The following is a 17,354-nucleotide window of genomic DNA, read 5'->3' on the forward strand; positions in this document are numbered from 1 at the left end:
TTACATGAGGGGTTTACAAGATTACAAGAACCTTGTTCTTGCCTTTATATATTTTACCATCTGCTAGGATAGAGGTTGGTGGCAGGTATTAGATACTAAATAACTGAAATAGTTTTGAAAATTGCAGTAGTTTATTAAGTGGAACAAAGAATTGTGAAGAAAGAACAGTAAGCGGGGGCTGAAGAGGTGGCTCAGCGGTTAAGAGCACTGAGCACTCTACCAGAGGACCTGGGTTCAATTCCTAGCACCCACATAGCAGCTCATAATTATCTGTAACTCCAGTTCCAGGAGATCTGGCACCCTCACATAGACATACACCAACGTATATAAAAGAAAAAAGAAAAAAAAGAACAGTAAGGGGTTTGGAAGGTGGACAGGACAGGCGGTTGTAATGGAAACATTAAGTCCTGATGGTCCAGGTTTGTATTTCCACGTATTCTGAAGCTATGCAAGAGGATCCCAAGTTCAAGGGCACTCTAGGAAGTATGGAAAGACCTTGTCTGAAAATATAAAGTAAGAAAAAGAGCTGGAGGTATATCTCAGTGGTGGAACAAATGCCAAGCAAGATTCTAGGGCCAGTCCCAAATATTGGGAAAAAAAAGGGGGGGGGGATTTCTTTTTGCTTTTTATTTCTCTGTGTGTGTGTGTGTGTGTGTGTGTGTGTCTGTGCCTGTGTTATGTAAAATCATGGCCAGAAAGACCTCTCCATGAATAAAGGTGCTTGCCACATCAGCCAGACCACTGAGTTTGACCACTAAAACCCATGTAAAAGTGGAAGGAGTGGGGCTGGAGTTTCACAAGATCTGACACCTTCACACCAATGCACATGAAATAAAGTTAAATAAATCATTTAAAAAAATTAAAAAAAAAAAAAAAGTGGCCGGGCGGTGGTGGCGCACGCCTTTAATCCCAGCACTCAGGAGGCAGAGGCAGGCGGATCTCTGTGAGTTCGAGACCAGCCTGGTCTACAAGAGCTAGTTCCAGGACAGGCTCCAAAGCCACAGAGAAACCCTGTCTCGAAAAACCAAAAAAAAAAAAAAAAAAAAAAAGTGGAAGGAGTGAACCAATTCCATAAAGTTTTCCTCTGATTCCCCCCTGTCTTAGTTACTGTCTATTGCTATGAAGAGACAGCATAACTAAGGCGAATTATAAAAGAAAGGGTTTAAGCGGGGGCTGGCTTCCCGATCAGAGGGTAAATTCATGGCATGGCTCCCATGGTAGGAAGCACGGCGGCAGCATGAGAACCTGAGACAGCTGAGGTTTGACATCTCACCACAAGTTGGAGGTAGGCAACAAGAGGCTAACTAGGCTTGGTAGGAGCTTTTAGAATGTCCAAGCATACCCCTAGGGACACACCTCCACCAACAAGGCCACACCCACTAATCCTTCCCCAAACAGTTCCCCACCAACTAGGAACCAAGCATTCAAATATAAAAACCTATGGGGGAAGCTGGACTGTGGTGGCACATGCCTTTAATCCCAGCATTTAGGAGGCAAGTGGGTCTCTGTGAGTTCGAGGCCAGCCTGGTCTACAAGAGCTAGTTCAAAAAAGACAGGGTTTTACATAATTTGCTCCATAAATTGTCCATATAGCCTTGAGGTCACTCTGTGACCCAGGCAGGACTTGAATATGTAATCCTCTTGGTTCCGATAGTTGTGATTATTGAACTGTGCCACAATGCTCAGCTTTTTTTTTTTTTCCAAGACAGGATTTCTCCATGTAATAGCCCTAGCTGTCCTGGAACTAGCTCTTGTAGACAAAGTTTGCCTTGAACTCACGGAGATCCACCTGCCTCTGCCTCCTGAGTGCTGGGATTAAAAGTGTGCACCACCATCACCCGGTCTCTTAATTTTTTTGAGACAGAATCTCTTTGTATATCCCTGACTGTCCTGGAACAAGGTATTTTCTCCACAATCAGTTGAGAACCATTATGTTGGGAAGAGAGATCTTAGGAACCGAGCACAGGGGTGATAAATGAAAAATGAGGCCCGCAGCTCCTTCAACAGCAAGGGATTTGAACGAATGTCACATTTTTTTTGAGACAGGGTCTCTTTGTGTACCTCTGACTATATAGACCAGGATGGCTGTCCTGGAACTTACAGAGATCCACCTACCTCTACCTTCCGAGTGCTGGGATTAAATGTGTTAGCCACTGTCTTAGGGTTGTTTTTTTTTTTTTTTTTTTTTTTTTTTGGTTTTTCGAGACAGGGTTTCTCTGTGGCTTTGGAGCCTGTCCTGGAACTAGCTCTGTAGACCAGGCTGGTCTCGAACTCACAGAGATCCGCCTGCCTCTGCCTCCCGAGTGCTGGGATTAAAGGCGTGCGCCACCATCGCCCGGCTGTTTTAGGGTTATTATTGCTGTGATGAAACAACATGACCAAAAGCAAGTTGTGGATGACAGGGTTCTACATCACTGGAGAAAGTCAAAATAGGAACTCAAGCAGGGCAGGGACTGGAGTCAGGAGCTGATGCAGAAGCCATGGAGGGGTACTGTTCACGGGCTTGCTCTTTATGTGCGGCTCAGGCTGCTTTCTCATAGAACTAGGCCTGCCAGCACCCACTATGGGCTGAGCTATCCCCAATCAGTCACTAATTAAGAAAATGCCCGACAGACTTGCCTACAGCTTGATCTTATAAAGACATTTTCCTGGAAGTCACTCTGTAGACCAGGGTAGCCTTGAACTTTCATAGATCTGCCTGATGTGATGAAGCCTTATTCTTAATTGAGGTCCCCTCCTTTCTGGTGATTTAGCTTATGTCAAGTTGACATGAAACTATCCAACACAAAACCTGTCAGTGGTGGCACACGCCTTTAATCCAGCACTCGGGAGGCAGAGGTAGGTGGATCTTTGTGAGTTTGAGGCCAGCCTGGTCTACAAGAGCTAGTTTCAGGACAGGCTCCAAAGCTACAGAGAAACCTTGTCTCGAAAAAAACAAAACAAACAAAAAAACACAAAGAAAAAACATAAATCAAGGCTTTTTTTGTATGTTTGTTTTGTCCTGGGATTACAGGCATGTGCCTTCATGCCTGCTCCTAATACATTTTAAAAAGGAATTGGTGAAAACACCAGGGAGGTGAGTGATGTCAAAGTGGGAAACCCCTTGGATAGTGCTGGAATGTTTTCTGATGACATTCTTAGCCTTTGATTGGTGTTCCTACATTCCAGAAGGATTTACCTAATAGTCACAAGGATGTTAGGTCATTCATAGACATCTGCAATTAAAGGGTAATCCTCTACTTAGGGGATGAGATAGCCTAAAATAATCTGACTCGGGACCTGCGACATTCCGGTCCACGGTCATTGATGTCCACCCCGCCCCCAGACTGTGTTTCTGGGTAGCTTTGGCTGTCCTGAAACTGGCTCTGTAGACCAGGCTGACCTTGAACTCACAGAGATCTGCCTGCCTCTGCCTCTGCCTCCGGAGCTTGCTGAGATTAAAGGTGTACTAACTGCCCCCCCCCCCTTTTCCAGACAGAGTCTCATGTATCCCAGGTTGGCTTTAAACTCACTGGACTTGAACTCCTGGTCCTCCTGCCTCTGATTTCCAAGTGCTGGGATTGCAGATGTGTACCACAAAGCCCAGCCTTTCAGCGATATGTGTTTGTTTAAGACTGGAACTTACATTTCTTTTTTTTTTTAAATATTTATTTATTATGTATACAATATTCTGTCTGTATGACTGAAGGCCAGAAGTGGACACCAAACCCCATTACAGATGGTTGTGAGCCACCATGTGGTTGCTGGGAATTGAACTCAGGACCTTTGGAAGAGCAGGCAATGCTCTTAACCTCTGAGCCATCTCTCCAGCCCCTGGAACTTACATTTCTTGCTTCCTTTCCTTCCCTCCAACCCTCCCATATACTGCTCCCTTTGAAAATCATTGCCTCTTTTTTCCATTGTTATTGCATACATATGTATATTTGTATATACATTTATTTTTCTAAATATAACCTGTCTCACCCATATGATGTTATTTGTACACATGTTTTCAGACTTACCATTTGGAACTGGACAACCAATTGTTATAGGTCCCTGGTGAGAACCAGCTCTCCTGCTTCTAGCTTTACTCAATTGCCTGACATTCTTTTCTTTTTTCTTTTTCTTATTTTTTTTTTGTTTGTTTTTTGTTTGTTTTTTCAAGACAGGGTTTTGCTGTAGCTATCAAGCCTATCCTGGAATTAGCTCTTGTAGACCAGGCTGGCCTCGAACTTACAGGGATCCATTTGCCTCTGCCTCCCAAGTGCTGGGATTAAAGGTGTGTGCCACCACCGCCCGGCTCTGACATTCTTTATGTAGTATTGAGGCCTTGTGGGGTTTTCCCTGTCCAGTTTGGCATATTCATTGGTGTTGTCCTTGTTCAGCTCACCTTTGGGTGGTCATGTTGGTGAGACTTTATGGATGTAGCTTCTGATGTTACGAGGAGACACAATCTCACGGCAAATTCCCTGGTCCTCTGACTCTTACAATCAATCTCTCGTCTCCTCTTCTGCATGTTCCCTGAGACCTAGGTGTAGGAGTTGTTTTGTAGCAAGGAAATGCATCCTAACGTTCACAGTGAGCCAGGCAGGGCGCCAAGCAAGGACTTTGGAGAACACAAAGAATGCAAAGTGATCCGGTACTCAATAAACACACATAGACGGATTGAATCCATTAGGCCTGGGCTCCACAACTCTGCATTTTGATTGGTGGTGTTTTCTGTAATGGTCTTTATTGCAAATAGAAGTTTCCTTGATTGGGGTGAAGACTACATTTATGTGGGTAAAAATCTGTTAGAGCACTGGCCTAGCATGACCTAAACCCTCAGTGCAGTCTTGGATTTCATCATCAAAGATGTGTCTTAGATGTTCTCTATGCGTTTTGATTTTAGAGAACTTTTTTTATTTTTTTGGTTTTGCTTGTTTGTTTTTTGAGACAGGGTTTCTTTATGTAGCTTTGGAGCTTGTTCTAGAGTTTGTTCTGTAGACCAACCTGGCCTTGAACTCACAGAGAACCTCCTGCTTCTGCCTCCCGAGTGCTGGGATTATGAAGCATACCCCACCGCTGCCCAGCTTGGAGTACTTCTTACGTGGAACACATACCTTGTTCAATAGTTTGAATTGCACATAAAGCAAGCGCGCACGCGCACATGTGTGTGTATGTAAGCCTAAAGACAGCTGTGGGAACTGCCTCTCTCCTCACGCTGCGTGGGCCTCAGGGACTGAACTCGGGTCATCAGGTCTGGTGGCAAACACCTTTACCTGTTGAGTCGTCTCGCCCACCCCAAGTCCAGGTGGACTCTGCGTTTATTGAGTACCGGATCACTTTGCATCCTTTGTGTTCTCCAAAATCCTTGCTTGGCGCCCTGCCTGGTTCACTGTGAACCTTAGGATGTATTTCCTTGTCAGTCTACAAACTACGTAACTTCAATTACAGGATTGCTCTGTGACTGCACCCAGCAGCTGAGTGTTGTTGAGAAAAAGCACGTTTGTGTCACTCTTCCCACCTCTCAAAGGTTTGTCTAGTGTTCCTAGACCTCTGCCCAAGTATGTCCATCTTGTTCCTTTCCAAAATGACCACCACATGACTTCACCTGTCTTGAACCTCCCAGGCTCTCGCCTCTTCCTCCTCTCAGCTGAAGAGCGCGCTCGTTCCTTTCTGCAGAAAGTAGTTGCAGTGCGTGATGGTAGACAGTAACTATAGGGGACCTAAACTGGTAGGGTTGCCAACTGCCGTGCTGGTAATACACACAGCGGGGCTGGAGAGATGGCTTAGTGGCTAAGAACACTGGCTGCTCTTCTAGAGTTCAATTCCCAGCACCCACATGGCAGGTCACGGATATCTGTAACTTCTGTTCTAAGGGATCCGACATCTTCATCCAGGCAAACACCAATACATGTGAACTGAAAAATAAAAGTAATTAAAAATCTTTTAAAAAGAATATCCCGGGGCTGAGAGATGGCTCAGAGGTTAAGAGCACTGCCTGCTCTTCCAAAAAGGTCCTGAGTTCAATTCCCAGCAACCACAGCGTGGCTCACAACCATCTGTAGTGAGATCTGGTGCCCTCTTCTGTCCTGCAGGCATACACGCAGACAGAATACTGTATACTTAATAAATAAATAAATAAATAAATAAATAAATAAATAATTTAAAAAGAATATCCCGAAGCAGTGGTGGCCCTTGCCTTCAACATCTGCCTTAAATGTCCATCCAATGTCTCTATTCTGTATATAGCTTAGTGGCAGAAAACTTATGTGGCATGCTGAACTCCTGAGCTCAATCCCCGGTGTCATCAAGAGTAAAAACATTGAGTCCCTCTCACTTTCTCTCTCTCTTCTCTCCCTTTCCCCTTTCTCTCAATAAATTCTCAACTTAAAAATAAAGAGTAAAAACATTGAATACACACACAGCAGGGGAGTTCTCTGTGTAGCTTTGGTTGTAGACTGAGTCTTGACTGTGGCACCAGCATATGACCTCAAGGGGTCATGCATTTATCGCTTATCGCTTTCTCTTGAACGAGACTTTCATTATTGCTGTTGTTGAGACAGGGTCATACGATGTAGCCCAGACTGGACCTAGAATTGGAACTGGCCATCTTTTTTCTCAGCCTTCAAAGTGCTGGCATTACAGGTGTGATGGTGTCATCTATCAGGCAAGCCCCCCGCCACTGAGCCACACCCCAGGGCTCAGGGCACAGAGCTGTATAACAGTTGTCTAGAACTCATTAACCTTTGTGTAAATGAAACAGTTTCTTCTTTCTCTCCACCATTCCCTTTCTACTTCCGTGGTTCTCTGCATACCTTCTAACTGGAATCACGCAGCGTCTGGATATCTCTCTCTCTCTCTCTCTCTCTCTCTCTCTCTCTCTCTCTCTCTCTCTCTCTTCACACACACAGGATCTCCCTATATACTCTGCCTAAGGTCCTTAAAATCCACCATGTTGCATATTGCTGAGACTAATAACACTGTATAGGATGTTTCTCCAGGTCCACTCACCTCCCCATAAATCTCTGTATTAGTCTCAATGATGGTTGAATTCAATATTACTTAGCAAAAACACGCTACTTTTAAAACTATAAACAAGTCTCAAAATGAAAAGTATGCAAGTTATGTAAAAAGAATTTTCTAAGCTCTCACCACCAGAGGGGGTATAGCTCAGTGGTAGAGCATTTGACTGCAGATCAAGAGGTCCCCGGTTCAAATCCGGGTGCCCCCTTAAAGGTAGTAAATATTTTTCCTATATAATTCCATTGCAATTCAAAAATGTCGCCTACCCTTCAAAATTTCCCCATCATAATGTTCCTGGTACTCCAGAATCGGCAATCCTCCTGCTCTTCTGATGTGGTGGTCTAGTGCCGGTCACATCTTTCTCTTTCTTTTTTTGGGCCACAAGAGTGTTGAGGTGTGAAAACAGTATTACCTTTACCTAATTTATCTCCTGACCCAAAAGACAAAGGATGACTCCAGATGCAGAAATGTTTATATATACTTGTTTAAGATGTGTTACAGCCAGGTGCGACTGTACGTGCCTGTTAATCTCAGCCCTTGGTGGCAGTCAGAGACAGGAGGATCAGATTTCAAGGGAGTTTAAGATTAGCCAGGGCCTATATATCAAAATTAAGGCCAGCCTGGGCTACATGACACTCTGTACGGAGTGGAGAAGAAAAGACATGATCAAAAGATACAAAAATGAGAACCTTCTTCACTAAGAAGTTGAGGCCTGAAAAGTACAATTTCGAGCCCAGTACCTGGGAAGCTGGGAAGCGAGAAGCACTAGTCAGGTATTTCTCGGCTTTGCCCTGCAGCTCTGTTCTATCCCCTTCCTGTTCAGCCCAGCAGAGAACCGCGGTGGGAACTGGGAGGCAAAAAATGCACGAGAGTATTCCCCTGGGGTCCTGGGATGACACAACCAGATTCCTGTTTAAAATACCACAGCCGCACCCTGACCCAGGCAGCACGCCTCTGCACGTCTCTTTTGCCTTTTTTTGGGCAAAACCTAGTCGAGGGGGCTGCCTTTGATCCCCTCTTCTCACCGAGATTTCTTCCAGCCCAGGTACCTTAAGCCAAACGCTCAGAGGATGAACACCTGTCCCCATTTTGAGATTTGAAACCCGATGGCTTTGTAGGAACACTCCAGTGATCCTCAGAGTGGTCCTCGGGTCCCTGAGTGCCTCACCTGGAAAATCTGTCAAAAGTTAACTGGCAAGGCCTCACCACTCACAATAGGAAACCGGGGATGTTTTAATGAGCCCTCCAGGTCATTCTGGAGCACGCCCGAGTTTGAAGACCACCGCATTAATTCATATTTCTTGGCTTTGGGATCCCACTCCTTGGCTCTGTAGAGAGCTGATGGGTGCGCATCTGCGGGTTTCACGTTCTGGAAGCGCTTTTACTCGGTCCACATCACCAAACAACAAGGAAGCTAGAGAAGAACATAGAATAATAAAGAGCACAGGATGAAAGAAACAGGAAAAAAGAAAGCTTAGGTTGGAGAAGGGCTATGTCGGTGAGTTTCCCTCTTCTGACCTACCCCTTATCCTCACGGGACACAGATTGCCAACCTAGGGAGTGACCTTGACTCCTGAACCCAAAGTGTGGAACCATCCAATCAAAACCCGCAAGGCTACCGTGGGTAGAAACTACCACTCTGGCGCCAGTCAAATGAAGTCGCGCAACTTCTGTTCCTGACAGCTGAACGTAAACACGCAGTATTCTTTTGCTGCGTACAAGGCAAAATGAAGGTTTTCTGCTTAGACTGTAAAATGAACAATAATATTAATCTCTTCTTTTTTACACATTTTAACCCAGGATTGAATCAAGATCACATTTGAAATGATAAATGTTTTTGTTTGGCCATTAAAGTGAGGAAAAGACTCCGAGGGGGCACCCGGATTTGAACCAGGGACCTCTTGATCTGCAGTCAAATGCTCTACCACTGAGCTATACCCCCGCGCCGCAGTAGAGCTTGGAGTAAATTCCTTTCAGTAGTAAGATACTGTTGCCGTTGCTACACGAATATTACGAGGTTAGGGAAAAGAATGAAAGAGCAAAGGGGGTCAAGCTAAAAGTAGAGGATGCCTGGATCCTAGGAACCCCAGGAATGTTGCAGTTCAGAGGCGTAGCGAGCGTGAACACCCGGACGCGCTGAGTCCAAAGGAAAAGGGGCAGGTACCACTGTAGGAGAGGACGTGGGCGGGAAGGGAACTAGCTGGGGCAGGGGGCGGGGCAGGTGGGGTTTCCCGCAGGTTCACCGTGGGTACCCACTGGTATAAAGAAAGTCCCAGAATCTGGAGAATCCGTATCATCCCCACCCTCGTCGGGTGCGTGGGGTCGGCTCTCTCACGGGAGATCGGGCTTTGCCGCAGTGGCGTACGTGTCTTCAACGGGGGAAGGGCAGTGGTCAGGGGCTGCCGTCAGTCGGGGAGCCTAGGGGCGCGGGAACCCAGGGACTTAGGGGTTTCAGCACCCACGTCCTGCAGTCCTCCCCGGAACCCGCCCCCACGCAGCCCCACGTCGCCCGGGGAGCGCGCCTTGTCGCGCGCGCCCCCTTCCGCGCCCGAGGCGCGTCCCCGCCCCAGCCAGTGCAGCCCCTCCTCCCCACCGTGTTTATTAGGGGAAGGAGGGCGGAGGCGGAGGCCAGTTCCCCAGTTCCAGTCGCCGTCGCCTGCACAGTTGCAGCCGCCGCCTCCCAACTGCTCGCCCAAGGAAAAGGGAACGCGCGCGATCTCGGGCATCCCCGCCTCAGTCTTTCTCCGGAACCATGAACCCTAACTGTGCCCGGTGCGGCAAGATCGTGTATCCCACGGAGAAGGTGAACTGTCTGGATAAGGTGAGCTCCGGCACCCGGCGCCGCGGGCTAGGCAGTTCCAGTGCAGCTCTCAATCGGGGAAGAAGAGAGGGACGGGGGTCCTTGTGGGCTCTTCCCTGTGATCTCCTGAGCAGGAAAAGAAGGCGGGAGGTGGCTTGGGGTGCGGGGACAGACCTCAGTCTGGAACCCGGGAAATCCAAGCGAGGCGGTGGGCAGCCACCGCTGGAGAAGGGTGGGCTCTGTGCATTGGGGCTGTGAGGGCTGGGAGGGCGGAAGGGCACCAGGGAACCTGGATCGCTGGGGTGTATGCTGGAGGTTAGAGGTGCAGTCCCGCCCCCCCGGGGCCGGGAGTGAGAGAGGAGACGGCCGCTCCCTTTCCCCGCGGCGCCCAGCGCCAAGTAGGCGGAAGCGCGGGGCGCTGGGGTGGGGGGTGGGGGGGGAGGAGGGGGCGGCGGGGGCGGGGCGGAGGCTGGGGCCAGCGCAACCCTCCGGGCTTGGGCTTTGGTAGTCCGGCTTCCTGGCCTGGAAGCTGGGTCGGGTCCATCGGCCAACGAGTGCCAATTGTGGTAAAAGGGACTTAGGGGCAGGACTGGGAATCTTATTTCGAGACCCCCCTCTTTTGAACGACCTGCTGGACTGCCCCCCTTGTTGGTTCCGTGGTTGGGGAACCCGCAGACCTTCTTCGTAGCTTTCCCAATCCCCAATTCAAATTGCAAGCCACTCTGGGTGCTGGGCAGCCCAGCAGGAGCTGGGCGGGGTTGGGTGCTGGGGTTGGGAGGGTTGGAGAGGACGTTTCTCCGAAATCTGAAATTGTGCTCAGCTTGGAGGCAGCTTGGAGAACAAAGAGCTAACTTTTCAGAGCTAGTTTCATCGATGGAGGGTGGGATTGGCTGACTTCTGGGGAAGCCAAGGAAAGGGGGATTTTTTTTTTTTTTTAAGCGTGGGGAGAGGGTAACCTTCTGGAAATTAGCTGTCCCCTAGGGGCTCTTACACGTCCCCAGTCCAGGCTGGACTCGTTCATCTGGTTGCCATTACACTTTTGTAAGGGAGACTGAAGAGTAGATCTGGGTGTTTCCGGTATAGTTTGAGGTAGAACCCTTTGCCTAAGGCAACTTGTTCCTTCTCTGTGTTCCCCTCTAAAGGGACACCTCTGTGGTTTTGGCTCCTCATAGGTACATTGTATCTAGCTTCCCAGGCTGAATCGGAGTTTACCTAGTCCCACCTTTATGTCTGAACAGGCAATAGGCCGGCGCCTGAAAGAGGGGGTCTAGTTTTGTTGAAAATGGATACTTCATTGGATACTGTGTCTCTCCTCTCCGGGCTAAGATTAGTTCATTCTGAGGAACCTTTGACCCCCAAGTTCAGGTTAGGAGGTGGGAACCCGTTGTTCTGAAACATTTGAACTTTTTTTCTGGAGGAAAGTGACATCGGGTTTGCGAGACAGGAGGCTTGGAGGAGCTTATGGAAGGTGCCCACCTGCTCAGTCACTGTACTAGCCCCTGGAGGGTAGGGCTTGAGCTTGGCACTATTAGATTGAGACCCTCCCCCCCAAAAACCCCAAAACCTCCAGAGATAAACTGTCCTTACATGAAGGTCTTTGCCGTTCCTGGCCAGGTATTTTGACCCCTGCATTTGCAGTTCCCTAGGCCATCAAGAGGCGATGAATGGTGGAAGGGATTTCTAGCCTGTGAAGTGGGGGACTTAGTCCTATCTCCAGGTCTGTGCCCATGAGCTTTATGAATGGTTCCAGGCCTCCTTATTCCCTGTCACCAGATGTGTATTGATGATGTCATTGCCTTGGAGGTGGGCAGTGCAGGGAGTGTGGTCAAGGCTGTTCTCTCCTCTTTTCTGCCCAGTACTCCAGCCACGTTCCTAGTAAAGACCTTCAGTGCTCTGTGTCACGGGGAAGTGGGCAGGGATCCTATGTGTCCCAGCTAGAAGAAGATACTCAAGTTGGGGTTGCCCTGGGAAGTGGGAGTGGGTGATTCCTTCCCAATTTTAGAACTCCCCCTAGCGGAAGTGACCCCAGACAGGCATCTGCCTCTCCCCTCACCCCCCCCCCCAACTGGAAAATCCTGCTGTCCCTTCTCTCCCTTCCGTGCCCTCCAGGCAGTAAGAACAAATGGGAGGAGAGTGCCGAACTGAGTCCTTGGGTTTGGGGAAAGCTCAGTCCCATAGGCAGGGTCGCCACTCAACTTCCCAAGGTTTCCTTTCTTCTCCACAGTGGGGAGAGTCAGGTGGGCTGGCCTGATTTCCTGGAGCAGGGCTGTGTCCTTGATGGCAGTCTTTCTCTTCCCTGAGCCTTATCTCTCAAAGGCAAAACTGGGTAAACTTTCTCACCAACGAAAGGCACTCTGTCCCCAACCCGTAGTACTGGCGTGCAGAGATTGGATAGATAGGTAGTGACCGTGGTGGTGTTTGAGGAAGGAGGGTGCTGGGATTAGAGCAGGAAGGAGAGCCAGGGTGACCTCATTCATTTAGCAAATATTTATTGAACACCTACTTTGTATCCAGTGACCTACACTGTTGAGAATCTACCACATCTTTCTCTCACTTTCTGTCTCCCTCAGCTTCTGCAAACAAGCGGAGACAGTCAGGAAGGCTAGGGGATTGGCCCACTGACAGCTGCTTTGGAATGGCCCGATAGAGAGGGCCACCTGCCCTAAATGGCTGTCAGGCAAATGGGGGTGGGGTTCGAGGAAGGTAGCTCTGACAGATAGGCTATGAGCAAGTGTGTCCCGCCTTTTGACATTGGGGCATGACATTGTCATTACAAAGTTCTTGATAGAGAAATATACAATCAAGTTGCTCAAATTGCAAAAAAAAAAAAAAAAAAACCTCATACTATTTTAAGTAAGTTTGCCATTTTGTATTATGTCGTCACTTTCCCAATGACCTTCCCTACCCAGAGGGAGGAGGCTGATGGACAGTCAGTCTCCTTCCCTTTAGCTGAAGTTTTATCTTTTATTTTTTAACCCTCCTACCTCAGCTCCCTAAATGATTACAGTCATGTGTTACTATGACTTGCAAAGTTTTTATTTTTTTAAAGACGGGGTCCCATGTAGCCCAGGCTATCCTTGAACTCCCAAACCTTTTCTTGCCTTTACCTCCCAGGTGCTGGATGTCAGAGTTCTGCCACCACACACAGTTTTTGCGGTGCTGAGTTGTGAACGCAGGCTTTTATCTTTGAGGCCAGTAATCTGGACTACATAGTGTATTCCCAGGCCAACAAGAGCTAGGCAGTGAAACCCTGTCTGGGGGAGGAGTGGGTCCCACCCTTCCTCAGCCTGTCTGGAGGATGAGCGGTGGGCCTGGGACCGTGAGGGCTGTGGCTCAGGGAGCTTCAGGTTAACTAGAAAGGAACTGTAGAAGTGCATTGGGTTTATAAGCTGGAGGCCGAGTTAGGCTGGAAGCCCGAGCCTGGGTGCTGCTGTTGTGACCTTAAAGAAGCGCCAACCTTAACTCTAGGCTACAGGAAGGGAGGAGTCTCATACTCCAGCCCTGAGTCACTGTCACCCTAGGGAGCAGGTGACTGGCTGCAGGTACAGGGACCTGAATGAAGCTCCTCTGCCCTCCTCTACAGCCTTGGAGCCACAGGGTCCGGCTCCAGAGAGTGGGATGCTTGTGGGGGCTTCTGTCCCCACTGGCCTGCTTGTCTTTCTGTGGAATCACTGTCCTACACAGATTTCCAGCAGGACGGGAAGGGAGGTTGTCCTGGCGCCTGGGGTCTGACTGAGCAGCATCACCTGTGATGAGGGTCACCTTTGGAGCACTCTGCCCCCAGGTGTGTCGCAGATCCCAGGAGCGCATGTCCAAAGTCTGTCCGGACCTTGCAAATGGTCACTCTGGCTGTGAACTAAGGCTCCTAGGCCCTCTTGGGATAGTACCATTTTCTTCTCTTAGCATCCTTCCCCCATACCCGACAGGAGACGGGATGAAGTTTCTCTCATTCTGGAGTTGGTTCATAAGCATTATTGAATGAATGGTCATTTCCTGCCTCCCCAAAGCAGTGGCCTTTTGGTTCTCCTACAGTCCCTGGGGGAGATAATTGTTGTGTCCCTACTTTACAGATGTGGAGTTAGTTCTCCCTTGGTGAGTCACCCAGCAGATCCTCACAAGAGTTTCTTTTACTCTTCTCCTGAGCAGCCCAACAAAAGGACAGATAACCACTCTCCCTTGTCCCAGACTGATGATCAGATTGAGAACACTGGATCCCTTAGGATCTCTAGGGGTAAACCGCTAATGGGAGCAAACTCTTGGGGGCAGCCTGGAGTCTCCTGAGGGAACCCAGGGCTTGGCTCTAGGGTGAGGGCCTGGCCATCTGCCAGAGATCTCTTTCCTGATCCAGAGTCTGACAGGAGGTGGCCTTGGAGGTCCCTAGCCCCAGGACAGTGTATTCCTGCCTACCGTGTGAAAGTGGGTCATGGTCTGGATTCTGCAGAATGCTTTTCCTGGCAGGCCCCTGCGGGGGTGGGGGAGGCAGGGGCCCAGGCAGGGGCATGCAGGCAGAGGCGCAGACTGGCTGGTGACAGAGCTGGGGCAATCTGCCAATGCCTCCCAGTCAGGGGAATCTATGGGGGAAGGACCACCCTGTTGTGATTTTTCTGGGGGTTTTTATGTTGGGGTTCTGTGACACCAACCCCCAAACAGTAAAGATTCTGAAAGTTACCGAGGGTGGGGGTGGAGGCAGTGACTGTAGGGTGGACCCAGGTGGGGGGTGGGGCCAAGCTCAGACCAGCCGACCCTTTACTTCCAGACTTACAGCTGGCTTTCTTCCCAAAGAGTCGTTTCCCGCATCTGTTAGATTTTTCCCCCCTTTGGGTCCCCTTGATAGGAAAAATGTCCCAATAGAGGACGATTGCCCCCAGAAATAGCCCTGGTGTCTGGTTGAAGTGTGCTGAGGTGTAGGGGCGGAGTCCCAGCGACTGAGCTTCCTTTCTTCTGGCCCCTCCTCCAAGTGTGTCTGAAACTCATAGTTTGGGAAACGTGTTCTAAAAAGGACTTTGCCGGAGTTCTTTGACAGATGCCTGGGAGTCATACCTACCGTTCACTTAGGCACTTTCTGAGGTCTCCCTGGCCCCTCCCTGGCCTCTGGCTACCTCCTTTGGGGGTCGGGAGTGTCTCCATTGACTGCTGAGACAGACAGATACAAGCAGCCAGATGCCCAGCCAGCCTAGATTCTGGAATGGAGTCTCTCTGCTTGGTTTCTCCTCCCCCCCACCCCCCATCAACCACCCTGGATTAGTCTTACTGGCTCCGTTCTAGAACTCTGGGTCTACCGGGTTTGCTCCTCTGTCCCACGTACACATGAGCTCTAGTTGGGCTGTGTGAATGCCTCCAGTGTCCAGCACCTGCACGGAAGAAGGAGGTGCCAGGTGCTTTGCTGGGGGCAGGTGGTTTCTCATGAATCTTTAACAGTCCCGGGAGGACTGGCATTATTGTGTTCCGCAGACAGGAAGTAGAATCCGACTCCCAGGTGCTGGGTGGACGGGGTGAGGCCAAGGTCATCCAGCTCTCTGGGTGGGGTGGTGATGTGGACACACCTGGAGTCTAGCTGCAGGACTTTAAGACAAAGCTCTCTTCTGCCCCTGCAGGGTGTCTCCCGCCCTTCTCCAGATGGGGGTGGGAGAGGCGGCACTGGACAGGATGTGGGTGTGGCTGCGGCACTTGGGCCTCCTCTAGTCAGGATCCTTTGGGAAGTGAGAGCCAGCTGAACTAGAGCATCCTGGAGGGTAGCTCAAGAGCGTCAGCCACTTAGATAGAGGATAGGTGTGTCCTGGTCTGGGCTTTGTGCCACTGCCTGGGCTTTCTTCTCCAGGCTTGGTAACAGAGGACATGCTCCTTCCCAGTGTGCTGCTTAGCAACGGAGTGCCGCTTTGCATAATCAATGAGGTCCATCCAATTCTGGCCTGAAGTGGTCGGGGAAGTGGAGATGGCCTTTCTGGGGGCTGCTACCTCCTTCATGACTGGTTTTCTCCCCCCACCCCCGACCCTTACTCTCGGATCTGATCCACTCGCTGTCCAGACAGCTAAGTAATTGCCTGATGGGACACGATGGGGGAGGGGAGTGTCAGCCGCCAGAGCCTGTGACCTGAAAAGGCCCTGTTCACCAGGTGGTGTTTTTGTTTATTTGTTTTTTTTTTGTTGTTGTTTTAAAGGCAGGGTTTCTCTGTGTAGCCCTGACTGTTCTGGAACTTTCCACTCTGTAGACCAGGCTGGCCTGGAATTCAGAGATCCTCCGTCTCTTGAGTCCCTGGGATTAAAGATGCACACCACCACCCAGCTTCCCCAGGTGTTCCTACAGCCTTGGGCATGGGTCCTACCTGGGTGGAGAACTTGAGTGTCCTTCCCTAGGGAAGTCCTGCTGTCTAATAATCGCGTCTCCCTTCTGTTCCCGCCCAGTTCTGGCATAAGGCATGCTTTCACTGCGAGATCTGCAAGATGACCCTGAACATGAAGAACTACAAGGGCTATGAGAAGAAGCCCTACTGCAATGCGTGAGTTTCAGGGGGACACAAGAGTTTTCCGGGCACATGACTTCCCTCCAAGCTTTCCTTTCCCCTCTGATAGCCCAAGGTAACATTGTAGCACTTGCACACCCTACTTGATAGATTGTGTCCCTTCATAGCATAGTGTTCTGTCCCCATTTTATGGATGAGAAAACAGGCCCGCGGGGCAGGAGGGGACTTTCCCAGGATCACCTGGCAAGGCTAACGTGAGGCTGGCTTGTAGACCACCTAGTGGGCTGCTTCCGTTGTACCCTGTTGTGCAAAGGGCACAGCAGGGATTAAGAGGCCTGTCCTGTGCCTGCTGCATTGTATCCAGGCTTGGGAGTGTGAGTCTCCCCTTGACTTTCTCTCATTGGGTGGTTCATTTCTCTATTGTCCCTTCTAGAAGGTTCTAGAGACCTCTTGTTTCTTTCTTTTCTTTCTCTCTTTTTGAGAATACAAAAACACAAAAGATTTATTCATTTATTTTATGTATATTAATGTTTTACCTGCATATATGTATGATGCCACTTGTGTGCCTGGTATCCATGGAGACCAGAAGAGGGCATTAGATCCTCTGGAACTGGAGTTATAGGTGGTTGTGAGCCTCTATGTGGGTGCTGCAAACTGAACCCAGGCCCTCTGCAAAAGCAGCCAGCGATCTTAAGCACCGAGCCATCTCTTCTGTCCCCTTATCGTAACTGAGATGGAGAAGAGTGTGGCCTGACACTGTCCTTTATTCCGAGAGTTGCTAGCTTGGGTTCTGTTCCTTATATAGAATCCTGTGTTGTGGGCCAACTGGATGCAGGGCTTGGGGAGAGAGGCCACTGTCTTCTACTCTAGAGGGACACCATCCAGGAGGAGATAGGGTTGAAACTCTGTCTCTAAGGGGACTCACAAGTAGCAAACGCAACCTCGACATTAGGTCCAGAGCGGGTGCAGCAGCTGACCTCAGGCCGCTTGCAAGGGCTGGGCTTTGAGGTAGGTGGTGAGATCAGTAATCAATTAAGTTTATGTACTCGTTTGTCTCATGTATTCCAGGTTAGTCTAGACTTGTTACATAGCTGAGGATAGATAAC

At 49.5% G+C, this 17,354-nt stretch overlaps 1 protein-coding gene and 2 non-coding genes across 3 annotated transcripts in view; 2 read left to right on the forward strand and 1 right to left on the reverse strand.

The window, feature by feature from the left end:
• Positions 1–7,123: 7,123 nt before the first annotated feature.
• Trnac-gca (transfer RNA cysteine (anticodon GCA)) lies at positions 7,124–7,195 on the forward strand. Its single transcript has one exon. It is a non-coding gene; the product is annotated as a tRNA-Cys (tRNA).
• A 1,662-nt stretch (positions 7,196–8,857) lies between these two features.
• Trnac-gca (transfer RNA cysteine (anticodon GCA)) lies at positions 8,858–8,929 on the reverse strand. The gene has a single exon. It is a non-coding gene; the product is annotated as a tRNA-Cys (tRNA).
• A 643-nt stretch (positions 8,930–9,572) lies between these two features.
• Positions 9,573–17,354, forward strand: part of Lasp1 (LIM and SH3 protein 1) — a 39,305-nt gene continuing 31,523 nt past the window's right edge. The window contains exons 1-2 of the mRNA XM_057776378.1: positions 9,573–9,808; positions 16,190–16,284. Coding sequence (XP_057632361.1) covers positions 9,740–9,808; positions 16,190–16,284 — 164 coding nt within the window. The 5' untranslated portion in view covers positions 9,573–9,739. The remainder of the gene's footprint in view (positions 9,809–16,189; positions 16,285–17,354) is intronic.

This window comes from Chionomys nivalis, chromosome 7, assembly GCF_950005125.1.
Source record: "Chionomys nivalis chromosome 7, mChiNiv1.1, whole genome shotgun sequence".
NCBI lineage: Eukaryota > Metazoa > Chordata > Mammalia > Rodentia > Cricetidae > Chionomys > Chionomys nivalis.